This window comes from Lissotriton helveticus, chromosome 10 (genome assembly GCF_964261635.1).
Source record: "Lissotriton helveticus chromosome 10, aLisHel1.1, whole genome shotgun sequence".
In the NCBI taxonomy this organism is placed as follows: Eukaryota; Metazoa; Chordata; class Amphibia; order Caudata; family Salamandridae; genus Lissotriton; species Lissotriton helveticus.
The window spans coordinates 252091640-252118308 of NC_136071.1; the positions used below are offsets into that span (position 1 = coordinate 252091640).

A 26669-nucleotide genomic window follows, 5' to 3' on the forward strand; every position below is an offset into this window, starting at 1 on the left:
AGCATGTTACTAAGTATCTTGCTCTTTTGTGGTCTGTTGATTTATCTTTATCTCAATAATATAAATCTTAGAATGCCTTAAAAACAAGATTAGATTAGGACCAAATGTTTTTAGGGGCTTTTGCATGTAATTGGAGATATGTTTGTTGAGTGGTCTGTTTTGGGAACCTTATTGACCAGTAATTTGCAACCTCTTGATGTGCAATATGAGAGAAACTTTGTGTTTCCAGTAACCATTTTCAAGATAGCTAGTTAAAATGTTATTGATTCACTTTAAAGTTGATAGCTGTTTAGTAAAAAGAGACTTGCAAATGTTAAGCTAATGAGTGGTTTTAAAAAAAAATGTTTATCTGCAGAATATTTGTTACATTATTTTCTTCTGCTCATTAAGTTGTCCTCTTCATATTGCTCTTTTCACTTAGTAAACATTGGTGTTGGAGAGCCGGACTTCATTTTGGGTCAACTGTATCACCTGTCCTCTGTACAGGCCCCAGAAGTAGCCAAATCCTGGGCAACACTGGCAAGTTGGGCATATAGATGGGGCCGAAAGGTTGTTGATAATGCTGGGTAAGTTAAGCTTTTTTATACCCGTTTTAGCGTACACCCTATTTCCTTATTAAGAACTTAAGAGTTACCTGGCTACGGACCACTTATGATTCCCCACATTTTGAAATCTTAATGGATACCAGGTTAGATGCTTGTAAATGGGTAAAAAAAGGTTTCCCCTTACAACTGATGTAACGTACAACCCCAGTTTTCAGTATTCTAACAGTTCCTGGAACAGAAACCTAAAGCAGAATAATTTAGGTGGCAATCCTGTGAATGGGTCCTTCGACCCTAGGCTTAATCTCCTAAAAAAAGGAATAGCTGAACTTTGCCTGGTTTTGCACATTTGTATAGTTTGTTTTAGCTGATTCACATTTCATTGCAACTTTTTGAAAATCTTTCCAGGTTATTTTCAAACTAGATATTGACTGACCAAAAATGGTTGATGGAGCTAGGCTTCAGAGCTGTTAGCCCATGGCTGCAGATGATGCTGCCCCTGCCCGCCGTGCTTACCTGCACCATTGTAAGTGCAGTCTCATCAGCGTCCGAGAGGAAGCTAATAATTGTGCGAGGTGCAGGAGTAGGAGGTTTTTCTGCTTGTTGCCTGATCCCTTGAGACGCTGCATAGAAGGGAGCGCTGATGCGAGTTTTCGTCGGAATGCTCAGGTTCACCGCAGGGCTGAAGACGCAAGTTTTTAATTTTTGGAGTTTAAGCGCCAGCTTGGTGTGAGGGGAGTAGTGCCAGGTTGTGGTAGCTCACTCTCCCCGGCCTCCTCACACCCCCTCTGCTACAGGTGCATCCGGAAGTTTAATTCAACTACAAAGCAAGGTCAGCTGCACTGTAGTGAGAAGCTGGATGTCCGCAACGATTAGAGGAGAGAAATATACAGCCCGCTACACTGGTTTTTAGTGAATACTGAATTTCATGCTTACCTACAAAATTTTAGGGTGCTACAAAGTCATAAGGGGACATGTGCTACAGCATCCAGATATCTGCTTCACCTCTTACCTCCGCTGCTCTTGGCAATGGTTGAAAATTTCTACTTGCAAGTGTATGGCACTTAGTTCAGTCCCTTCAACAGAGTCTACAATAGCCTCTGTGCTCATGAGGAGCTCTAAAAACAAACAGAAAAGAAAAGCTGGTTGAGTGCTACAGATTACTTCTTGGATGACATTTTGATTGCTTTCAATATTTCTATACTCTTTCAGGAAAGAAAGGCACTTAATTGACCATTATAAGGGATTCAGGGGAGGGCAGGTTACGCAAAGGGGGTCTGGACGCGAGTGCTCTCTTCTACCCCCTGAGCCAACCAGTCAGCCAGTATAAGGTAATGAACCCAATGGCATGGTGGCTAAATTCAAATGAGAAACTGCTAGCTGCAAAGGACTTAGGAACCTGAAGAAGGTTGTGAGACCTGGGCTGTTAACGGACACAGGCCTCAATTGAGTGAAGGAGAGGAAGAGGCCAGCTGGACCAATTCACTCAAAGACCGGGAGGTCAGAGACCCATTGCTCCAGGGAACATGGTGGGGAAGAAGTTCTGTCTGAATGCAGATCATTTCGGACAGACAGAATGGACATTTAAGCCCATTTTTTGCTTCGACTTAAATTTGCCCTGCCCTAGGACTTATTGTGCTTTTCAGGGGGTCCCTTTTGTGTCTCAATTCATTTAAGCCCATCGACAGCATACTGTGACGTCCGCTATATCACCTGCTCGAGCCCAGACAAACCAGCTGGTCTTACAGTGAAGTGGGTGTGTGGGAGACGGGGGGCTTAAATCCCGTGACCAAGATGGCCACAAAAGAAGAGAATCTGCAGCCATAGTGGTGAGGAGCGCAGGAGAATGAGAGCAACCCAAGTCTCCTCAAGAGAATGGTACCAGCCGGGTGACCGGCAAACCCCTCTCTGGGTAACTTGATAAAAGAAAGTGACAATATGACCTTGTTACCAGCATCAGCCAGAGCCCCTCTGCGTCTCTCCCCAGCAACAGTGATTTTTCTACATCAGAGGGTGCTTCTGTGAGCTGTTTAAACTGTGTTTTACTAGGGCCTGTGCACTTTGTTTTTTTGTTCAGCAGGGGGAGTAAAGTTTTATTCAAACAGTATTGTTAGATTTCAAGTTAGAAAGGCCCTTACCTGCTGAAGTCTAAAGTGTGGATTGAGTCAGTCTGTCTCCTAGGAGATTCTGAACAGGAGAAGCAGCTGCACAGCACCCACCCCCAGGCCAGCAGACCATTGGCTATTAAGCTACCAGGCAAGTCTGAGCCCTCCTCTCACACCTGCCCAGGCCCCTTAAGGCCTTGCTGGGTGCACCCCAAATCATTCTCCTCCATCTTGTGAGTTGCAGCCTACCTGTGCCCCAGATTGCAGTGAGCAGAGTCCAGGAAGTGGTAAGGAGACAGACTAGTGCTGTCTCTTCCCAAGACAAAAAGTTGTTTAAAAAACGATTTTCACTTTCTGTTTTTACTGTCTATGCCTTTGGTTTACAGTTAAAAATTGTAGTTTTAGCCTGCCTGTACTTTTATATTTTATCACCTGTGTTGTGTTTTAAATTTGTGGTTTTCCCTGCCCATGATTGCCTCCATATGGTGTGTTGAATTGTGGGATTTGCAGTCCAACCTCTGTAGTTTGTTCCTTCGTTCCTTGGTGACAATTCTGTGTTCCCTCCAAATTTCTCCTTTGCTCTGTGCTAAGACCTGTATGTTAAAACAGTGCACATTTTGTTTTCACAAGCCAGTGAAACCAGCCCCCCTCCCCCAGCAACAGGGATTGTTCTACTTCAGGGGGGTGCTTCTTTGAGCTGTTTAAACTGTGTTTTACTAGGGCCTGTGCACCTAATTTTTTGGCCAGCATGGGGAGTAAAGTTTTATTCAAACAGTATTGTTAGATTTCAAGTTAGTGAAGCCCTTACCTACTGAAGTCCAACGTGTGGATTGAGCCTGTCTGTCTCCTAGGAGATTCTGAACAGGAGAAGCAGCTTCCAACTCCCTGGCCAGCAAACCTTGTCTGAGGTCGCTGGGACCTTATATGGTCTGCTAGTGGTTGGTACATGTCTACACTATCTGAAAGAAACAGGCTAGTATTAGATTTTTTACCTTAGAATATCCCCAGGCGTCAGACTGGATCCGGAAACTTTTGCGTAGCAGTACCCTTGCGCGTCGGTAGGCGTCATCTACGGCTCCGCGTCCGCGTCCGTCGTCGGCGTCGTTTGCGTCGGGATGACATCGCCGGAGTACTTTGATGCCGCCCTCGCGCGCTGACGTCAGTTACTATTTTTTCCGCGCCAGCAAGCGCCGATCCGGGAACATTGGTACCCTTTAGTCTCTGACTGTGTCGGGAGGGATGCCCAGGTTTAAACCCTGTGTCGACTGCAACCGACTGATGTCGGTACCGACCCCCATCGCCGGTGTGTTCATTGCCTGGGGCCCGACCACGATGACAAGTCGTGCCCTGACTGCCGGGCCTTAATGTCGAAAGCTAGGCGGGAGCGGTCCCGCAAGCGCCTCGAGCTCCGGCACTCGGCCCCGTGCCGTTCGAGGTCCCGGTCCGGACGGAGGTCGAGGGACCGGTCGCGGGGCCGGAGTCTTCACGGCTCGGAGGATCGACACCACTCCTCGAGCTCCAAGTCCTCAGGTAACCGGCACAAGAAGTCGAAGAGACGACATCGCTCTTCCGACTCCCCCCGACGCTCGCACGACGCGGCCGGGTGTTCGTCTGACACCGCCCACGCGGCACCATCGGAGCCGCAGATGTCGCGGCCTGCTCCATACCCGCCCGGGAGTACCTGGGCAGGACGCGACGCCAGAGGAGATTGACGCCTTCCTCAGGGCCATGAGGTCGCTCACTCCTCCGTCGTGTTCTGCGGCGCCTTCGGGCCCAGCAGCTCCGACTAAGAGCACAAGGGGGCCAGGGTGCTTCGACCCCGGCGCCGTCGGCTGCTTCGGCCCCGGTGCCGTCGGCTGCTTCGGCCCCGGCGCCGTCGGCGACTTCGGTCCTGACGCCGCAGGACTCTGCCGGATCCGGGTCATAGCCGGTTGACCTTACGACCTCGCCGGCTGCTAGGGTGTCGCCCCCAGTGCCGACCACTGTCGACGCCGTCCCCAGTCCCCCCTTCGGTCCGGTTCCGGCGCCAGAGGGTCATCGCTCGACGCCGCTTTCGACGACGATGGGAGATTTTTACTTCTATGATCAGGCCCCATCATTTGACCCTGCATACTAGGAGATGGGTGGCGAGGAGGATTGGGAGGGGTCTGAGGACCCTCTGGCACAGGAGTGCCAATCTTATCAGGACTGGACAGGTGAGCTAGGAGACGCCAGTGGTCTGGACACTTCGCCAGACACTGGTTTTGTCTCCCCTCCTACCGTGGCTACGGAGTAGGGGGCAGCCTATAGTGTGGTGTTGACACGGGCGGCCAAGGCCTTATCCCTTGAGCTCCCCGTCGCGGCCGTAAGGACTAACCTCCTCACTGAGGTCCTTAAACCGCAAGCAAGCTCTTCGGATCCTCTGTTGCTGTTTTCTTCTGGGCACCTGGTCCAGGCCCGCTACAGGTCCTCCTGTAGATGGGAACTTGGCCAGACGCCACCACCCGGCTCCAGGCGACCCTTGCTTCCTGTCCACCCACCCCACCCCGAGAGCCTGGTCATATAGGCCTCTAACTCCCAGACTGCATTCCCGACGGCTCCCCCCGATCGGGAATCCAAGAGGTACGAACAATATGGCAAAAAGATGTTCTCCTCCCTGAGTTTGGGGTTGCGGTCAGTCAACACCGCGTGCCTCTTGGGCCGTTATACCCACTCTCTGTGGGACACGGTCGCGGACGTGCTGCCACAATGTCCGGAGGAGGCCCGGACTAAACTCCCCCAAGCCCTTGCGGAGGGTCGAGATGCGGCACGGTACTCCATCAGATGTGGACTCGATACCACAGACTCACTGGGTAGTGCGATGGCAACGACGGTGACGATTCGTCGCAACGCCGCGCTGAGGTCCGCCAACTTTTCGGCTGATGTCCAAAACACCCTTATGGACATGCCGTTTGATGGCCGTCGCCTCTTTGGCGACAAGGCAGGCAGTGCGCTTGAGCGCTTTAAGGACTCCAGGGCTACGGCCAAGTCCTTGGGCCAGTCGGCCCCGCGCCAGCAATCTGCTGCCTTTCGCCCCTTTCATGGCCAAGGAAGGGGTGCCCCCACACGTCCTGCCAGCCACGAGCCGCAGACTAACATCCAGTGCGGTGGCGGACCTGGTAACCGCCGTGGCGGTGCCCGGGGACAACGGCGCCTCCAGTCCACATCCACCCCTGCAGCATCCACCTCAAAGCCTTTCTAGTCCGAGCTTTCAGGCCCACGAGACGCCAGTGGGGGGCAGGGTTCGCCATCACCTCCTCCACTGGCGCAAAATCACATAGAACAGGTGGGTGCTGCAAATCGTCCCTTTGAGGCGACCCCTCCAGCCATGCCACCGCAGTACCACCGCGTGTCGGGGTATCACTTGAATCTTCTGCGAGAGGAAGTTACGGCCCTCTTGGCCCAGGGGGCCATCGAGCGCGTTCCTGGGCCAGAAGCAGGGTGTGGTTGTTACTCCCACTACTTTCTGGTTCCCAAGAAGGGCAAAGCCCTATCTTGGACCTGCGGAACGTCAACGGCTTCCTCCGGAAGGAGAGGTTCAAGATGCTGACACTGGCTCAGGTCTCAGTTGCCCTGGACCCAGGAGACTTGATGGTAGCGTTGGACTTGCAGGACGGTTATTTCCACATCCCTGTCCTGCACGATAAGCCACAAGCACTTTCAGTTTACCGTGCTCCACTTCGGCCTTACCAGCGCCCCACGGGTGTTCATGAAAGTGATGGTGGTGGTCGCGGCTCATCTGCGCAGGTTAGGGGTGTCAGTCTTCCCCTACCTCGACGACTGGTTGTTGAAGGCGGGCTCGCGCCAGACAGTCATCCGCCACCTCCAGACTACGGCTGATCTCCTGCACCTGCTGGGGTTCTCCATCAATATGCGGAAGTCGCACCTGTGTCCCTCTCAGAAGCTCCTCTTCATCGGAGCGGTTCTAGACTCGGTGCAGATTCGGGTTTATCCTCCCGAACAGCGGGTTCGGGGTATTCAGGCTCTGATTCCGATCTTTCAGCCTTTATCCCGAGTCTCGGTCAGGTTGAAGGCTGCGGCTTCTGGGGCTGATGGCCTCCTGCATCCTTCTGGTGCAACACGCCCGGTGGCGGATGCGGGCTCTGCAGTGGGACCTGAAGTTTCAGTGCGCCCAGCATCAGGGCAACTTGTCCGACCATGTCTTGATCTCGGAGGGCACTCCAAGACCGTTGCAGTGGTGGCTCACGGACCGCGATTGGGTCAGCGGCAAATCCCTCTCCCTACCCCAACCGGAGCACGTAGTTGTGACGGACGCGTCCCTCCAGGGCTGGGGAGGCCAAATGGGAGAGGTGGAGATCAGAGGCCTCTTGTCTCCGGCGGATTCCCAGCTCCATATCAACCTTCTGGAGCTGCGGGCGATCCGACTTGCACTGAAGGCATTACTCCCCTCTGTCCCGGGGAGTGTAGTGCAGGTGTTCACGGACAGCACCACCACCATGTTGTACTGCAACAAACAGGGCGGGGTGGGGTCGTGGACCCTATGCCAGGAGGCTCTGCGCCTCTGGCAGTGGCTGGAACATCAGGGCGTGACCCTGGTGGTTCAACACCTGGCAGGTTCCCTGAATGCCAGGGCGGACAAACTCAGCTGTCGGTGCATGATGGATCACGAATGGCATCTGAACTCTGATGTGGCACAAGGCCTCTTTCAGCAGTGGGGAGAGCCTTGGTTAGATCTATTCGCCACAGAAGAGAACGCGCAATGTCATCAGTTCTGCGCGTTGGAATTTCCAAGGCGGCACTCGCTCGGAGACGCTTTTCGTCGCGAGTGGAGTTGTGGTCTGTTGTACGCCTTTCCGCCTATACCCCTTCTGCCCAGAGTGCTGAAGAAGATCAGACGCGACCGGGCCCAAGTCATCCTTGGGGCTCTGGACTGGGCACGGAGGTTCTGGTATCCCTAACTTCTCAGCATGTCAGTCGATCCCCCGATTCGTCTGCCTCTTCAGGAGGACCTTCTGTCGCAGCAGCAGGGGACGGTCCTCCACCCGAACCTGTCCAGTCTCCACCTACAAGCTTCGAGATTGAGCGGCAGCAGTTGAGGCAATTTGACTTGCCTCCTAAAGTCTGTAATGTCATTCTGGCAGCTGCGCGTCCCTCCACAAAATCGGTATACGCCTGCAGGTGTAGCAAGTTTGTGGCATGGTGCACTGCAAAGGCTGTGGATCCCCTTTCTGCCCCTCTTTCAGAGGTTCTCCTCTTTCTTCTTTCTCTTGCCCAGCAGGGCTCTGCTCTGGGCACTCTGAAGGGCTACCTCTCGGCCATTTCCGCCTTCTTAAGGGCTACCTGATCAGCCCTCTTTGTTCAAGTTCCCAGTTGTAAATAGGTTTTTGAAGGGCCTCACCCATATGTTTCCTCCAGTTCCTTTCGTGATGCCTCAGTGGGACTTGAACCTTGTTCTAACTTATCTGATGTGCGCTCCCTTTGAGCCACTTCATAACTGTCCTCTTTGCCTTCTTACTCTGAAGACCGCCTTCCTGGTTGCCATCACCTCTGCCAGGAGAGTGAGTGAGCTCCAGGCCCTTTCTTCTAAACCTCCTTTCCTTTCAGTCCATTCGGACAAAGTTGTGTTGCGGACGCGACCTTCTTTCCTGCCCAAGGGGTAGTCACAGCCTTCCACATCGGGCAGCCCTTCACTTTGCCCACCTTCTTTCCGCCTCCCTCGAAAGAGGAAGATAGGCTTCACCGTCTGGACCCAAAACGTGCGCTCTCATTCTATCTGGATTGCACACGCCAGTTCCGGGTGGATGACCAACTCTTTGTTGGTGACGTGGGCGCTAAGAAGGGAAGGGCGGTGCACAAACAAACCATTTATCGATGGGTCGTCTTGTGCATCAAGGCTTGCTACTCTTTGGCTCGAAAGGAGCCTCCTGTGGGGCTTTGTGCCCATACCACATGGGCCACGGCGGCTACCTCTGCCCTGGGCCGGGGAGTCCCCTTGCAGGACATCTGTCAGGCAGCTACGTGGGCCTTGCTGCACATGTTCGCAAGACACTACTGCCTGGACAGCCAAGTCTGGAGAGATGGCTTTTTCGGCCGTTCCGTTCAGTTCTCCAGGACTTTCTGGTGTGATCATTGTAGGAAGGTGGATATCTGACTATGGTTACCCCCAACTTTTTCCCTAGTGTTTTGCGGGTTTTTGACTTAGTTGGCCTGGGATCCTGCTATTCAGGACCCCAGGCTTCCTGCTCTCTCTGTTAAAATGGACTCCATGTACCTTAGGTGCATTTACCAATTGGTACTGGGCCACCTTATCAGTCCCTGTACAGTATACCTTAGGTATCCAGGGCATAGGTGTACCCAGGGCCTACCAGGGGCTGAAGCATGTATTATGCCACCCCTGGCTGGCCATCTAAACCGACACAACTGGCTGCACGACAGCTGGGGCAAGGTGGTTTAATCACCCTTTGCTTTAGATATAGTTCCCTATATCTAAACCTAAAATGGACACATAAATTCCTATCAGTCACTCCTATGGAAGGCCTTATCAATCCTGAAGGCAGAGTGCTTGGAATTATGTGAGATGGTGCTCTGGCATGAGCTGAGCCCGTTTGCAGCTTGCGTGACCAAGTCCTAATACCTGTTCCATGATAACGCTATACCATATTGTGAGAAGTTGGCCTGATGTGCAGTGCTCACTATTCTAGTGATCACTATATATCAGTCCAAACAACCCTTATTGATGATTGGTTGTAAGTCAACCTTATAGACCAGCTATCCTAGTAGCATGGATACGAGCAGTCTAAGGCTAAGACTCTAGAGGGCGTGTTAAGCCAGCTGTTTTACCATCACATTACCCCTTGAACACCCAGTGAAAGGACACCACACAAGTGTTATGAAAATAAACAATGTATTTATTAGAATCACAACAACCCTGTACTCTTTATGAGGACAGGGTGCTAAGCACACAACAAAACTCTTATGAAAATACTCAAGTTAGCACGTTATACACAAATGCCCGAGGGGCACGAAAAACCATATATTCTAAAAGTGGAATGCGAATTACTAGCAGGTAAGTAACTGTACTAATAGGCTTTGGAATCGCTAGGACTTGACTATAGAATCGTTAGATTACTTCTAGGAGACCTAGGGGACTCGGGTGCAGAGTGTGCACTCTCACGCGGGATGCGGGACAAAGTCTATGGAAGCTAGTAAAGGCAAAGTTAGTGTTCACGGGCGAACCCGACCTGGTAGGGAGAAAACGACAGTGGATCCTGACCCTAGGATAGTGAGGCTATGCTGGGACACCGAAGTGCCGAAGTTACCTAGCCCAGGGGCTGCAGCTGCATAGGTCTGAAAAGACGTCGGGGATCTCGTTGCCGGACCAGGAGCCTGGAAGGAAGAAGTTGCTGGCAGGCGACCAGTGAAGAAAAGTTCGATGGATCCAAGCCTGGATCAAGGAAGAAGGAAACCTGAAAGCAGAGGGGACCAAGTTCTTGAATCACTAGCCAGTGATTAAGTGGGCACCAGGATGGCACCGGGCGAAGTCACCGCAGTCAGGTGAGTGGGCGCTGCTGGGCTCTGCAGTCTCTCGGACCAGGAGGCGTTGTCGGCGACCAGGATGGAGGTGCGAGCTGTCCCACGAAGGTTCTTGCTGTCGACGTCGCTGGACCCAGGATTGGGCAACAAGTCTTGGCAAATGCAAGGCCCACGCGGTGGACCTAAAATGGCGTCTTAGCCGGACCAGGAGGGTCCAGGGTACTTCTCCGATGGAGGGAAGCAAGGGCCAGTCTGGAGCAACCAGACCAGCAGCAGTGTTGTCGTCGGGCGTCGTTCGGAAGGCCACAAGCCAGCGGGCTAGTAGCCAAACAACGCGGTGAGCAGCAAAAAGCAGAAGGGCCCCACGCAGATCGTGGAGATGCTGGGAGGCTGCGCTTCGGTGCTGGAGCTGCTCAGGGTCGGGGCTTCTCGGACCCCAAAGCACTCACCAGGAAATTACTCGGCGGGCTTGCTGTGCAGAAGTCGTGCAGTCTTGAAGATGGCCGGTCCCTCGAGGTCTCGTCACACCCACGAATCTCAGCGTGACTGATGATGTAGGTAGAGGTCAGAGGTGCCAGGGAAGCCGGTTCTCGTCGAGCTGGGCAGTCTTGATCCGGAGGAGAGACTTGCAGCAGACCGCAGTGTTCTTAAGATGGTGCCTGCGGATGCAGGGTGACTACTCCTTAGTCACAAGGGAGAAATCTTAGGAAGAAGTCTTGAGTTCCTTTCGTGGAAAGTAGTTTCAGGATTCAAAGATGATCTGCTCTGGAAGGGGGCCAGTCCCTACCTTTATCTGGGGAAAGGGGGCTGGCACGCGACTAAGTCCTGCCCTATGGGTGGGACCAGGAGGGGGGTGGTTACACCCACTTCCTTGGCGGGCTTTTCCCCAGCACAGGGTCTGGAGTGTCCCTGGAACTGGTTTAAGCCAGCCTATGCACAGTGAGCACCGGGGTGCCACGTGCAGTCACCTTCCTCTAAAGCCCTGCCTACCTACAATACACAAAACCCTGTCTGGGACGGTGCTGGCACCGCCCCTGGCAGGAAACCCTTTGTCCTTATCTCCTGCTCTGGGAGGACTCCCAGCAGCAGGAGGGCAGACTTGTGTCTCGGTGGCAGCATCCATTTTGTGGATGCTAAGGCTCTGTCTGACTTTAACCGGGGTTAGGGGTTACATACATGTCGTGTCCCTCTAGAAGGGTGGAATGCTAACCCCGTCGCCAGAATTGGCGAGGGGTTAGTATTCCAATTCGTATGACACCTTACTCGACATGTTTTGATAAAGCGATACCAGAGTTGGCATATAACCGCGAGGATTATAAGGCACTTAAGAGTATATGGTATGCGATATCATGGAAACGGCTAAGGGATGGATCCCGAAAGCCGCAGACAGGCCCAGCTCATGCCAGAGCACCATCTCACACGATTCCAAGCACTCTGCCTTCAGGATTGTTAAAGCCTGCCATAGGAGTGACTGATAGGAGATCTGTGTGTCCATTTTAGGGTTAGATATAGGTATACTATATCTAAAGCAAAGGGTGATTACACCACCTTGCCCCAGCTGTCAAGCAGCCAGTTGTGTCAGATTTGGATGGCCAGCCAAGGGTGGCATAATACATGCTGCAGCCCCTGGTAGGCCCTGGGTACACCTATGCCCTGGGTACCTAAGGTACACTGTACAGGGACTGATAAGGTGACTCAGTATCCAATTTAGATATGTACCTAAGGTACATGGAATCCATTTTACAGAGAGAGCAGTAGGCCTGGGGCCCTGAATAGCAGGGTCCCAGTTCAACTAAGTCAGAAAACCAGCAAAACACCAGGCAAAAAGTTGGGGGCAACCATAGTCAGGGATCTACCTTCCTACACATATACTCTTAAGTGCTTTATAATCCTCGCGGTTAAATGCTAACTCTGGTATAACATTATCAAAACATGTCGAGTAAGGTGTCATACGAATTGGAATACTACCCCCTCGCCAATTCTGGCGACGGGGGTAGCATTCCACCCTTCTAGAGGGACACGACATGTATGTAACTGAGAACCCCGGTTAAAGTTAACTCGAGCCTCAGCATCACAAAATGGATGCTGCCACCACAGACACAAGTCTGACCTCCTGCTGCTGGGAGTCCTTCCAGCGAGGACGGCTTGGACAAAGGGTTTCCTGCCTTGGGAGGTGCTCGCACCACCCCAGACAGGATTTTGTGTATTGGGTAGAGTAGGCTTGAAAGGAATGAGACATGCCCGGGGCACACAAGGTGTCCTGTGCATATACCGGTTCCAACCAGTTGCTGGGGCATCCCTGCCCCAGCTCTGGCGGGAAGCGGGACAAAGGATTGGGGATGTAGCCACCCCCCTTCCTGGTCCCACCCAGGGGAGGGACCTAGTCAGTAGTGCAGCCCCCTTTAGCAGGATAAAGGTAGGAGCTGGTCCCATTCCAAATCAGATTATCCTGAACATATTCTACAAGAAGAAACTCTGGACTTCGACGTTCTGCTCCACAGAAGACTGAAGAATCTCCCTTGTGGGCAAGGAGTGTCCACCCTGCACAAGCAGGCACCATCAAGCGTCCAGCGGCTTCCCTTTGTCGTCTTCCTTCCAGGATCCAGACTTCAGAGCCCGACGAGACCCGGATTCCCAGACCTCTCCGACCTCAACCCACATCTGCAGCAAAGCTGAGACCCGTGGGTGCGACGAGACACGTGGGACCGGCCATCTTGGAAGAAACTGCACTTCGCTTTCAGCACGACTCCCGAGGTAAACTCGACCAAGTGCTTTGGGGACTGAGAAGCCCCATCCCCGAGCAGCTCCTGCACCGAAGATCAGCCCTCCAGCATCCACGAGATCTGCGTGGGGCCCTTCTGCTTTGTTGCTGCTCGACGCGTTGTCTAGTCACTTGCCGGCTGGCTAGTGGCCTCCTAGACGACGAACCTTTGAATCTTTGCGGCTGGTCTGGTTGCTCCAGATTGGCCCTTACTCCCTTCCAAAAGAGGGGCACCTCGGACTCTCCTAGTCCGCACCAGATGCTTTTCCTCCTCGCCGCGTGGGTTGACTTTGCCAAGGCCTGTTGACGCCGATTCCGGATCCAACACCGCCGACAGCGAGAACCTGCGTGGGACAGCTCGTGCCTCCATCCTGGTCGTCGAAGACACCTCCTGGTCCACGTGGCTGCAGAGTCAAGCGTCCACTCTTCCCCTGATCGCGACAACGACATTTGGTTCCTTCCTGGTTCCACTCCAGTCACGGGCTAGTGACTGTGAACATTGTCCCCTCTGCTTTCAGGTCTCCTTCAACAATCCACCCTTGGATTGCACCGGACATCCTCCTCCTGGTCGCCTGCAGCATCTTTCCTTTCAGGCTCCATTGACTTCAACGCGAGAACCCGACGCACTTTGAACCCTATGCACCCGCGGCCCGTGGGTGAGGTAACAAGGGCACTTCGGTGCTCCAGGGTAGTTTAACTGTCCTAGTGTCTAGTTCCACAGTCGTTTTAGTCCTACCTAGTCAGGATTGTCCGTACTCACCTTTAACTTGAACTGTACTGTCCATAGACGTTGTTGCGCATCTCGCGTGTGAGTTCACACTCTGCACACGCTTTCCGTGGGCCTCCTATTACTTACCTAGTGTTAGTGTAGCGTGGTCCCATCGATCCTACAGCCTCTGGACAGCTCCATTCCTTCTATTGACTTTCACATTCCACTTACTTAGTATATGGTTTGTCGTGCCCCTAGGGCACCATTGTGATTTTGTGCAACTTAACGTATTTTTCAAAAGAGATTGTCATGTGCTTAGCCCTCTGACCTCATAAAGAGTTCAGAGGTGTTGTTATTAATAATTATACTGTTTATTTTCATAGCAACCTGTGTGGTGTCCTTTCATCTGGTATTCAAGGGGTTATATTGTGGTAAAACAGCTGGCTTCACATGCCAAAAGAGTTTAGCCTAAGACTGCTTTGTCCATGCTACCATTAGGATAGCTGGTCTATAAGGTTGACTTACAACCAATCACCATAAGGGTTGTTTGGACTGATACAAGGTGGTCACTAGAACTAGTGAACATCATATATCAGACCAACTTCTCACATTGGTGTGCAGCGGTTGGGATTTGAGCTTGCTGTTGTTTTTACCATGTATAATCTTGAAATATCATTTGAAAGATCACATAAGGTACTCTAGGTACATATAACAAGCTTAGAAATACTCTGAGTTCTACTGAACCAGCTGTTGTAGTAGAAAGGGCCTAGCACACCCTGACTACAACTCTTAGCAAGGGATCAGTAGGAAAACCCATAGTGTAGGTAGGTGCATCACTTACACCTCACTAGAAAGCATGTCTACCCATGGAGAGTCTTCCGAGACTCCCCTAGTGGTTAGTGACCCTCCACAGGTCCTTTCCCGATATGCAGCTCTCAGTTTCCAGAGATGAGACAATTGTGTACCTCCAGGAAATTGAAACAGGGTTCTAACACTACCACTCCTTTTCTGTTAGGTCTCTTAGAGTCATATGATGCTAGAAAGGCTTCTAATACAGATGGGAGCATGCCAGCCTTAGAAGGTACCCTTGGTGATCCAGATCTCCCTGAAACCGAGAATGTAGAAGAAGAGGAGGAGGAGGAAGAAGGGGACACCTCTGGGGATGAGGCAGACAAAGGTCCTGAGTTAGTCAGCAGACTTACAAGGGCCAACTTAGACCTACATAGGGAAGGATCTGGGGGACCCCCAATACTGACCCTAAGCAGGCCTAACTTTGAAGTTAGGAGAGATAGATCTCTTTCTAGGCACTCTCATGCCTCTGCTCAGAGGAGAATGACTTCCCCCCCCCCCCCCAGAGGAGAATGACTTCCCCTCAGAGGAGAGAGCATGAAGCAAGGATGAAGCAGGCTAATCTGAGGATCCAGAGGGAAGAACTTGCCCTTGCCAAAGAGAAGCTTGCCTCTGCTAGAGAGCAACAGTTGAGTGGGGTAGTCCCCACTGGTGGCAGCAATATCCCTACGGATAAAGACAGGAGTTTTGATAATAGACACCTGAGCAAAATAGTGTCCCCCTATAAGACAGGGGATGATATCCACAAGTGGATGACTGCTTTGGAGAGAGCCTGCAAAGTACAGCAGGTACCCCAGAGTCAGTGCGCAGCTATATTGTGGCTCTCCTTTGAAGGTAAAGGTAGAGACAAGCTCCTCACTGTTAGAGATGAGGATGCAAATGATTACCAAGTCTTGAAAACTGCTCTGATTGATGGGTTTGGCTTAACCACTGAACAGTACAGGTTGATGTTCAGGGATACCCAGAAAACTCAGGCTCAAGATTGGACTGACTTTGTTGATTGTGCCACTAAGGCTCTGGAGGGCTGGTTACTGGGAAGTAAGGTTACTGATTACAAAGGATTGTATAATCTAATTATGAGAGAGCAAGTCTTAAATAATTGTCAGAACCAGTTATTACACCAGCACCTGGTAGACTCTGATCTGACCTCTCCACAAGAATTGGGTAAGAGGGCAGACAAATGGGTCAGAACCAGGATTAGGCCTAAGAACCAAGGTGGTGACCAAAAAAAGGAATCAACCAAGCCTCAAGAGAAGGGTGGGAATAAATCTACAGATCAAACCACATCAGGGCCCCAAAAATCCTCTGAGGGGGGTGGGTCCCAGAATCCTTCCAATACCCAGAAGAAACCTTATTGCTATACCTGCAAACAGGTAGGCCATTGGAAAACTGACAGCAGTTGCCCAAGGGCCAACAACAATAAGGAGAACATACCCCCAAGTAACACTTCCAAGCCTCCTGTTACTACTAGTAGTAATCCCCCAGGTGGTGGGAGTGCCCCCAAGAATTTGGGTGGATTTACTTTGGGAGTTCCTGGGGACTCTGGCCTAACCAGGTCCCCTAACTCAGATACTCTTGTCTGTGAGAATGGCATGGGGTTTGCCAACTTCACTGATTGTCCCAACACTTTGGGCAAGTACAGACAGGAGCCCCTCATCAATGGTCTAAAAGTTGAGGCCTATAGAGACACAGGGGCTAGCATCACCATGGTGACTGAGAGCCTAGTCCCCTCAAGGCAACTTATACCTGGTGCCACATACCAGGTGACAAACATTGATGGAGTGCAGAAAAATCATCCCATGGCAGTGGTAAGTCTCAGCTGGGGAGGTGTCACTGGTCCCAAGAGAGTGGCAGTGTCATCAAACTTGCCTGTAGATTGCCTACTGGGGAATGATTTAGAGATCTCAGCCTGGGCTGAGGTAGAACAAGAACCCCATTCTAAAATGGTAAATCTTCCTGAACAGGTTAGGAGGGCTGTGCCAGTCTCAGCCCAATCTCAAGTAGATTCCCTCCCCGAAAAGGTTAGCAGGGCTGTGATGGTAACAGCCCATACCTAAACTGAGTCCCTTCCTGAAAAGGTTGGTGGGGTTGTGATGGCCACAGCCCAAACTCAGACTGATAATAGTGTTGTGAAGCCTGAAACTATGGATCACTCCACTCAAACAGAGCATTGAGGAGGAAGAGAAATCTCCCTCCCACCAGACTTTAGGGAAGGATCAGCCTCCTCAGGGAACTGATCTTGCCCCTTGTGAAGGAGCTGCCCCAGAGGTAGTCGGGCCTAGCCTGGCAGAACCTCTGATGTCAGTGGACCCATCCAAGGTGGGACCCAGTCTGGAGCAGATAACCTGCCCCTCTCTACCCTGCCTCAGTCAGCCCAGGGCTGTAGAGGTCAGGGAGGCCAGTGGAGGACCCCAAAGGGCCCCCTGTCCAAAAGAACTCCCCAATCAGCAGATTAAGTGCACTGAAGCTAGTAGTCCTAGCCAAGTGAAAATAAAACAAACTCCTGAGGGATCCCCCTAAAAATTAGTTGGGGACCTCCCACAGATGGACACTGTTGGGCACAGCCAAGCCTGGGACCTAAGGCCCCCAAACCTGACCTGTCCCTCCAGTAAGCCAAACAGAGGGACCCAGCCTCCAGCTTTAGGTAGCCAGAGGTTGACCCTGAGAGCATACAGCAACTCAGTCCTGGAAAGAAAGGCATATATGGTGGATAGGGATTGAAGGAAGTTGAGCCCAACAGTAGTGGAGCCTCACTTCAGTACTCCATCCCAGCACCAGCCTTTTACTTTGCCAAAACACACCACAGGTAGAGATTCCCTATGGTGGAGACCCTCAGATACCCTTAGGGTGAGGGATTGCTTAGTGGACCATGCGATAGGCGGTAACCATGCCAGTGCATGCACCTCCTCATATGGCCACTCAGGCAATATAGGCTTACCTGGTCAAGGATAGCCTTATCTCCTTTTGTTTGGGGGGGGGGGTTTATGTAGGAAGGTGGATATCTGACTATGGTTAACCCCAACTTTTTGCATAGTGTTTTGCTGGTTTTTGACTTAGTTGGCCTGGGATCCTGCTATTCAGGACCCCAGGCTTCCTGCTCTCTCTGTTAAAATGGACTCCATGTACCTTAGGTGCATTTACCAATTGGTACTGGGCCACCTTATCAGTCCCTGTACGGTATACCTTAGGTATCCAGGGCATAGGTGTACCCAGGGCCTACCAGGGGCTGAAGCACGTATTATGCCACCCCTGGCTGGCCATCTAAACAGACACAACTGGCTGCACGACAGCTGGGGCAAGGTGGTGTAATCACCCGTTGCTTTAGATGTAGTTCCCTATATCTAAACCTAAAATGGACACATATATTCTTATCAGTCACTCCTATGGAAGGCCTTATTAATCCTTAAGGCAGAGTGCTTGGAATTATGTGAGATGGTGCTCTGGCATGAGCTGAGCCCGTTTGCAGCTTGCGGGACCAAGTCCTAATAGCTGTTCCATGATAACGCTATACCATATACTCTTAAGTGCATTATAATCCTCGCGGTTAAATGCTAACTCTGGTATAACAATATCAAAACATGTCGAGTAAGGTGTCATACGAATTGGAATACTACCCCCTCGCCAATTCTGGCGACGGGGGTAGCATTCCACCCTTCTAGAGGGACACGACATGTATGTAACTGAGAACCCCGGTTAAAGTTAACTCGAGCCTCAGCATCACAAAATGGATGCTGCCACCACAGACACAAGTCTGACCTCCTGCTGCTGGGAGCCCTTCCAGCGAGGACGGCTTGGACAAAGGGTTTCCTGCCTTGGGAGGTGCTAGCACCACCCCAGACAGGATTTTGTGTATTGGGTAGAGTAGGCTTGAAAGGAATGAGACATGCCCGGGGCACACAAGGTGTCCTGTGCATACACCGGTTCCAACCAGTTGCTGGGGCATCCCTGCCCCAGCTCTGGCGGGAAGCCGGATACAGGATTGGGGGTGTAGCCACCCCCCTTCCTGGTCCCACCCAGGGGAGGGACCTAGTCAGTAGTGCAGCCCCCTTTAGCAGGCTAAAAGTAGGAGCTGGTCCCATTCCAAATCAGATTATCCTGAACATATTCTACAAGAAGAAACTCTGGACTTCGACGTTCTGCTCCACAGAAGACTGAAGTATCTCCCTTGTGGGCAAGGAGTGTCCACCCTGCACAAGCAGGCACCATCAAGCGTCCAGCGGCTTCCCTTTGTCGTCTTCCTTCCAGGATCCAGACTTCAGAGCCCGACGAGACCCGGATTCCCAGACCTCTCCGACCTCAACCCACATCTGCAGCAAAGCTGAGACCCGTGGGTGCGACGAGACACGTAGGACCGGCCATCTTGGAAGAAACTGCACTTCGCTTCCAGCACGACTCCCGAAGTAAACTCGACCAAGTGCTTTGGGGACTGAGAAGCCCCATCCCCGAGCAGCTCCTGCACCGAAGATCAGCCCTCCAGCATCCACGAGATCTGCGTGGGGCCCTTCTGCTTTGTTGCTGCTCGACGCGTTGTCTGGTCACTTGCCGGCTGGCTAGTGGCCTCCTAGACGACGAACCTTTGAATCTTTGCTGCTGGTCTGGTTTCTCCAGATTGGCCCTTGCTCCCTTCCAAAAGAGGGGCACCTCGGACTCTCCTAGTCCGCACCAGACGCTTTTCCTCCTCACCGCGGGGGTTGCCTTTGCCAAGGCCTGTTGACGCCGATTCCGGATCCAACACCGCCGACAGCGAGAGCCTGCGTGGGACAGCTCGTGCCTCCATCCTGGTCGTCGAAGACACCTCTTGGTCCACGTGGCTGCAGAGTCAAGCGTCCACTCTTCCCCTGATCGCGACGACGACATCTGGTTCCTTCCTGGTTCCACACCAGTCACGGGCTACCTTTAACTTGAACTGTACTGTCCATAGACGTTGTTGCGCATCTCGCGTGTGAGTTCACACTCTGCACACGCGTTCCGTGGGCCTCCTATTACTTACCTAGTGTTAGTGTAGCGTGGTCCCATCGATCCTACAGCCTCTGGACAGCTCCATTCCTTCGATTGACTTTCACATTCCACTTACTTAGTATATGGTTTGTCGTGCCCCTAGGGCACCATTGTGATTTTGTGCAACTTAACGTATTTTTCAGAAGAGATTGTCATGTGCTTAGCCTTCTGACTTCATAAAGAATTCAGAGGTGTTGTTATTAATAAATATACTGTTTATTTTCATAACAACCTGTGTGGTGTCCTTTCATCTGGTATTCAGGGGGTTATATTGTGGTAAAACAGCTGGCTTCACATGCCAAAAGAGTTTAGCCTAAGACTGCTTTGTCCATGCTACCTTTAGGATAGCTGGTCTATAAGGTTGACTTACAACCAATCACCACAAGGGTTGTTTGGACTGATACAAGGTGGTCACTAGAACTAGTGAACATCATATATCAGACCAACTTCTCACAATCATTGGTTTGCAGACTCACCACCGGGGTTGGTATTGCTGGGGTATCTATTCTAAGGTAAGTAATCTAATACTAACCTGTTTCTTTTAGATGCACAAGTTACTTACCTTCGGTAACGATATATCTGAAAGAGACACGTTAGTATTAGATTCCTTACCTTAGAATATCCCCAGGCGTCACACTGGATCCGGAAACTTTTGCATAGCAGTACCCTTGCACGTCGGTAGGCGTCGTCTGCGGCTCCGCGTCCGTCGTGGGCGCCGTGATGACGTCGTCGGAGTACTTAGACGCCGCCTCCGCGTGCTGACGTCGGTTCTTCTTTTTTCCGCGCCAGCAAGCGCAGATCTGGAAAAAGCAGTAACCCTAGTCATTTTTTGACTAACTTTTTTGATCGCTTTTGATCGTTTCTCGAAGTCTTTCGACTCCAAACGGTGCCGTAGGGATGCCCGGCTTTAAGCACTGCGATGATTGCGACCGCCTGATGTCGGTCACGGATCCTCACCGCGTGTGTTTATCTTGTCTAGGCGTCGACCACGACGACAAGGCCTGCTCCGACTGCCGGGCCCTCTCTTCGAAAGCCAGGCGGGAGCGGTCCCGCCGGCGACTCGAACTCCGGCAGTCGGTCCAGCGCCGCAAGAGGTCTCGGTCCCATGGGAGGTCGAGGGACAGGTCGCGGGCTCGGAGCCACCACAGCTCCGAGAGTAGGCCGCACTCCTCCGGGTCGAAGTCGTCGTCCGGTAAGAGGCACAAGAAGTCCAAGCGGCGTCATCGCTCTTCGGACTCCCCCCGACGCTCACGATGCGGCCGGGGGTTCAGGTGACACCACCCACGTGGCTCCGTCGGAGTCGCGGGCGCCGCGTCCAGCCCCATACCCTACGGTCCCTGGGCTAAACTCGTCGCAAGAGGAGATCGAGCGCTTCCTCATGGCAATGAGGAACCTCTCTCCTCCGACGGGCTCCGTGGTGCCTTCGGGCCCAGCGGACCCGTCTGGGACCCCTTGCGGGTCGGGGGGTTCGGCCCCGACACCGTCGGGTGCTGCGGCCCCGACGCCGCCGACGCCTTCGGGCCCGGCGCCGCAAGTTCCCGTTATCCCGCCGGCGCCTTCGGTCCCGGCGCCGAGGGGTTCAGTTGTTCCGGCGCTGCAGGACGCCGCTGGACCTCCTTCGGGATCTAGTTCGCCGCCGGTCGACCTTACGACCTCCCCGGCGTCGGACCCTCAGGTGTCGCCTCCGGCGCCGTCCTCGGGCGGCGCCGTCCCCGGTTCCACCTTCGTTCCTGTTCAGACGTCGGGACGGCCCCGATGGGTGCCGCTACAGATGTCGTTTTAGGAGTTTCACTTCTATGAACAGGTCCCATTAGTTGAGAACCCTGAGTTTCAGGAGATGGGTGATGAAGAGAACTGGGAGGGGTCTGAGGACCCTCTGACCAGAGAGTGTCAGTCTCATGAGGACTGGGCGGGAGACCTTGGGGAGGCCAGTGGCCTGGACACCTCTCCAGACACTGGTTTTGTCTCCCCTCCTACCTTGGCTTCGGAGGAGGGGGAAACCTACAGTGTGGTGCTGATGAGGGCTGCCAAGGCCTTGGGCCTTGAGCTCCCCGTCGCGGCCGTGAGGACTAATCTCCTCACTGAGGTCCTTAAACCGCAGTCAAGCTCGGCCGAGCCTCTGCTGCCCTTTAGTGAGGCCTTGACCGACGTTCTTCTGGGCACTTGGTCCAAGCCCGCTACGGGTTCGCCCGTAGATAGGAACGTGGCCAGACGCCACCGCCCAGCCCCGGGCGACCCATGTTTCCTGTCCACCCACCCCACCCCCGAGAGCCTGGTCATCCAGGCCTCCAATTCCCAGACCGCGTTCCCTTCGGCCCCGCCGGACAGGGAATCCAAGAGGTATGAGCAGTATGGTAAAAAGATCTTCTCATCCCTTAGTCTGGGCCTGCGGTCTTCCAACACCGCATGCCTCTTGGGCCATTACACCCACTCTCTGTGGGATACGGTCGCGGAAGTGCTGCCAGAGTGTCCGTTGGAGGTACGGGCCAAACTCGGCCAAGCCCTTGTGGAGGGCCAGGATGCAGCCAAATATTCCATCCGGTGTGGACTAGATACCACCGACTCGCTAGGTAGAGCGATGGCAACGACGGTGGCGGTCAGACTCCACGCCTGGCTGAGGTCCGCCAACTTTTCGGCAGATGTCCAGAGCACACTCATGGACATGTCGTTCGATGGCTGTCGCCTCTTTGGCGACAAAGCAGACCATGCGTTCGAGCGCTTTAAGGACTCCAGGGCTACGGCCAAGTCCTTGGGCCTCTCGGCCCCGCGCCAGCAATCGGCTGCTTTTCACTCCTTTCGTGGCCACGGAAGGGGTGCACCCACACGTGCCGCTAGCCACGCTCCGCAGGGCAATACCCAACGCGGTGGCGGCCGTGGGAACCGCCGTACGGGCGGTAGGGGTCAACGGCGAGGTCAGTCCACACCTTCCCCCGCAGCATCTGCCTCAAAACCCTCCTAGTCTGTGCTCTCAGGCCCATGTGACGCCAGTGGGGGGCAGGGTTCGCCATCACCACCTCCACTGGCGCACTGTCACTTCGGACAGTTGGGTGCTGCAAATCGTCCAAGGGGCTACTCCCTCCCCTTCGAGGCGCCTCCTCCAGCCATGCCACCGCAGAACCACCGTGTATCGGGGGATCATTTGCGACTTCTGCAGGAGGAAGATACGGCCCTCTTGGCCAAGGGGGCCATCGAGCGCGTTCCTGGGCCAGAAGTAGGGTGTGGTTGGACTCCCACTACTTTCTGGTACCCAAACAGGGCAAGGGGGGCCTACGCCCTATCTTGGACCTACGGAACGTCAACGGCTTCCTCCGGAAGGAGAAGTTCAAAATGCTGACACTGGCTCAGGTCTTAGCTGCCCTGGACTCAGGAGACTGGATGGTAGCGTTGGACTTGCAGGACGCTTATTTCCACATCCCCGTCCTGCCGGCCCACCTGCGGTTCACGGTTGGCCACGAGCACTTTCAGTTTACCGTGCTCCCCTTCGGCCTTACCAGCGCCCCACGGGTGTTCACAAAGGTGATGGCGGTGGTCGCAGCTCATCTGCGTAGGTTAGGGGTGTCAGTCTTCCCCTACCTCGCCGACTGGTTGTTGAAGGCGAGCTCGCCCCAGACAGTCGTCAGCCACCTCCAGACTACGGCAGATCTCCTGCACCAGCTGGGGTTCTCCCTCAATGTGCCAAAGTCACACCTGTGCCCCTCTCAGAAGCTCCTCTTCATCGGAGCGGTTCTAGACTCGGCGCAGTTTCGGGTTTATCCACCCAAACAGCGGGTCCGGGATATTCAGGCTCTGATTCCCATCTTTCAGCCGTTATCCCGGGTCTCGGTCAGGTTGACGCTGCGGCTTCTGGGGCTGATGGCCTCCTGCATCCTGCTAGTGCATCACGCCAGGTGGCGGATGCGGGCTCTGCAGTGGGACCTGAAGTTTCAGTGGGCCCAGCATCAGGGCAACCTATCCGACCACATCCTGATCTCGGAGGGCACTGTGAGACAGCTGCAGTGGTGGCTCACGGACCGCGATTGGGTCAGCGGCAGATCCCTCTCCCTTCCCCTTCCGGAGCACGTAGTTGTGACGGACGCGTCCCTCCAGGGCTGGGGAGGCCACATGGGAGAGGCGGAGATCAGAGGCATCTGGTCTCCGGCGGAGTCCCGGCTCCACATCAACCTGTTGGAGCTTCGGGCGATTCGTCTAGCACTGAAGGCATTCCTCCCCTCTGTCCGGGGGAGTGTAGTGCAGGTGTTCACGGACAACACCACCGCCATGTGGTACTGCAACAAACAGGGCAGGGTGGGGTCGTGGACCCTTTGCCAGGAGGCTCTGCGCCTCTGGCAATGGCTGGAACGCCAGGGCGTGACCCTGGTGGCTCAACATCTGGCAGGTTCTCTGAACGCCAGGGCGGGCGAGCTCAGCCGTCGGTGCATGATGGATCACGATTGGCGTCTGAACTCGGACGTGGCGCAAGGCCTCTTTCGGCAATGGGGAGAGCCTTGGTTAGATCTATTCGCCACCGAAGAGAACGCGCAATGTCATCAGTTCTGCACATTGGAATTTCCAAGGCGGCACTCGCTCGGAGACGCTTTTCGTCGCGAGTGGAGTTGTGGTCTGTTGTACGCCTTTCCGCCTATACCACTTCTGCCCAGAGTGCTGAAGAAGATCAAGCACGACCGGGCCCAAGTCATTCTTGTGGCTCCGGACTGGGCACGAAGGTACTGGTATCCAGAGCTACTCAGTATGTCAGTCGATCCCCCGGTTCGTCTGCCTCTTCAGGAGGACCTTCTGTCTCAGCAGCAGGGGACGGTCCTCCACCCGAACCTATCCAGTCTCCACCTCCATGCTTGGAGATTGAGCGGCGACAGTTGAGGCCATTTGACTTGCCTCCTGAAGTCTGTAACGTCATTCTGGCAGCCAGACGTCCCTCCACTAAGTCGGTATACGTCTGCAGGTGGAACAGATTTGTGGCATGGTGCACAGCAAAGGCTGTGGATCCTCTTGCTGCCCCTTTTTCTGAGGTTCTTCTCTTCCTTCTTTCTCTTGCCCAGCAGGGCTCTGCTCTGGGCACTATCAAGGGCTACCTTTCTGCCCTTTCAGCCATTTTAAGGCTGCCTGATCGACCTTCTTTGTTCAAGTCCCCTATTGTAAATAGATTTCTTATGGGCATCACACACACGTTTCCTCCTGTCCCGTTTGTGATGCCTCAGTGGGACTTGAACCTGGTTCTTACGTTTCTGATGTGCGCTCCCTTTGAGCCACTTCACAACTGTCCTCTTCGCCTTCTGACTTTGAAGACTGCTTTCCTGGTTGCCATCACCTCTGCCAGGAGAGTGAGTGAGCTCCAGGCCCTCTCTTGTACTCCACCTTTCCTTTCGGTCCATCCGGACAAAGTGGTGCTGCGTACTAAGCCTTCTTTCCTGCCCAAGTTTGTCACAGCCTTCCACATCGGGCAGTCTATCACCTTGCCTACCTTCTTTCCGCCACCGCATCCCCCTAAAGAGGAAGAGCGGCTCCACCGTCTGGACCCAAAACGTGCGCTCTCGTTTTATTTGGATCGCACACGCCAGTTCCGGGTGGATGACCAACTCTTTGTTGGTTACGTGGGCGCTAAGAAGGGGATAGCGTTGAACAAGAGGACCATCTCCCGGTGGATCATCTTATGCATCCAGGCATGCTACTCTTTGGCTAGGAAGGAGCCCCCTGCTGGATTGCGGGCTCATTCTACCCGAGCCACGGCGACTACCACTGCCCTAGGCAGGGGTGTGCCCTTACAAGACATCTGTCAGGCAGCTACGTGGGCATCGCTGCACACGTTTGCGAGACACTACTGCCTGGACAGCCAAGTCCGGAGGGATGGCTTCTTTGGCCGTTCCGTCCTCCAGGACTTTCTGGTGTGATTATTGGTTCGCAGACCCACCACCGGGGTTGTATTGCTGGGGTATCTATTCTAAGGTAAGGAATCTAATACTAACGTGTCTCTTTCAGATGCACAAGTTACTACTTGTGTAACGATATATCTGTAAGAGACATTAGGTTCGAGGCATGTGGGCTGCTAAATTCATATCTTAGCATTAGATCGCCGCCTAGTGTTGGGTCCGGATGATCGCACATTGTTGTCCTGGAAGAGTCTTCGAAGTATCCTGAGATAGGTGGCTCCTCCCCTGGACTACAGTGCGCATGGGCATCGGCTCCATCCCCAGATTGTTTTTTTCCGCCATTGGGTTCGGATGCGGTCTCGACGTCTCTCTGTCGGAACCGAGAAAAACTAACTTTTTACGGCCAAAAGGGCTTGTATTCTTTGCGTCGGTATTGTTTGCGTACGGTCTCGAGTTCTTCTGTCTCTTGGAGTCGGAATCAGCGGAGTACTTGCACTCTTCGGACATCGAGGCCTTCTCATCGCGACACGACCGCAACTTTCCAGCATGGAGCGGAGTCCGTTTAAGTTCTGTCCACTCTGTGGGTCCAAATACCCACATATAGACGTGCACCCGGTCTGTAACAAATGCCTTTCACCAGACCATAACGAAGACAACTGCATGGCCTGCGCAAGATTCAGGTCCAAGAAAACACTCAAGCTTCGGCGCGCGGTGCGCCTTGAGGCCAGACAAGCGGCCCCGGATCCAGAAAACCTCTTCGGCGACCAAGAAGAGGAGGACCAGAGCCATCATCTTCAAATCTCCCCGCCCGAGACGGAGGTAGAGGCAGATCCGGAAGACGACGACGGAGTCGTGGGTCAAGGCCTTGAATACGTCGACGAGGTAGGGGACGTCGAAGAGATTTATGGGGCCGCGGAAGATAGCTCAGGGGACGAGCTATGCCCCGAAGGTTACGAAGATCGGGATCGGGTCACGGGATCGCCTGTCGGCCTTACCCAAGACCCCGTACCGCAAGCCACGGCCCCGCCTTCAGGCCCGGCCACGGACATACTTGCTGCGCAGCCAGTATCGAAACCGAAACTGAAACCTACGGTATCGACTACACCTAAAATGGCCGACCCAAAATCGAAACCGAAACTTATGGATTCGAGCGTCCCTAAGATGGCGGCCGTACCACCAAAAACGACTAAACCCGCTGCTTCATCGACTCCGTCGGCCTCCGGTCCACAGAAGTCGAAGAAATCTGTCGATTCCACAGTGTCGAAATCGGCGCCAGAGGAGGGGTCCTCTAAGAAGGGTGGTCGGCACGGGTCAACCGCTGCAACGCCG

The 26669-nt window shown here is 53.6% G+C and overlaps 1 protein-coding gene across 1 annotated transcript in view; it reads left to right on the forward strand.

The window, feature by feature from the left end:
• SMG1 (SMG1 nonsense mediated mRNA decay associated PI3K related kinase) overlaps positions 1-26669 on the forward strand; it is a 1634890-nt gene that overhangs the window by 820283 nt on the left and 787938 nt on the right. The window contains exon 32 of the mRNA XM_078665250.1: positions 422-566. Coding sequence (XP_078521376.1) covers positions 422-566 — 145 coding nt within the window. The remainder of the gene's footprint in view (positions 1-421; positions 567-26669) is intronic.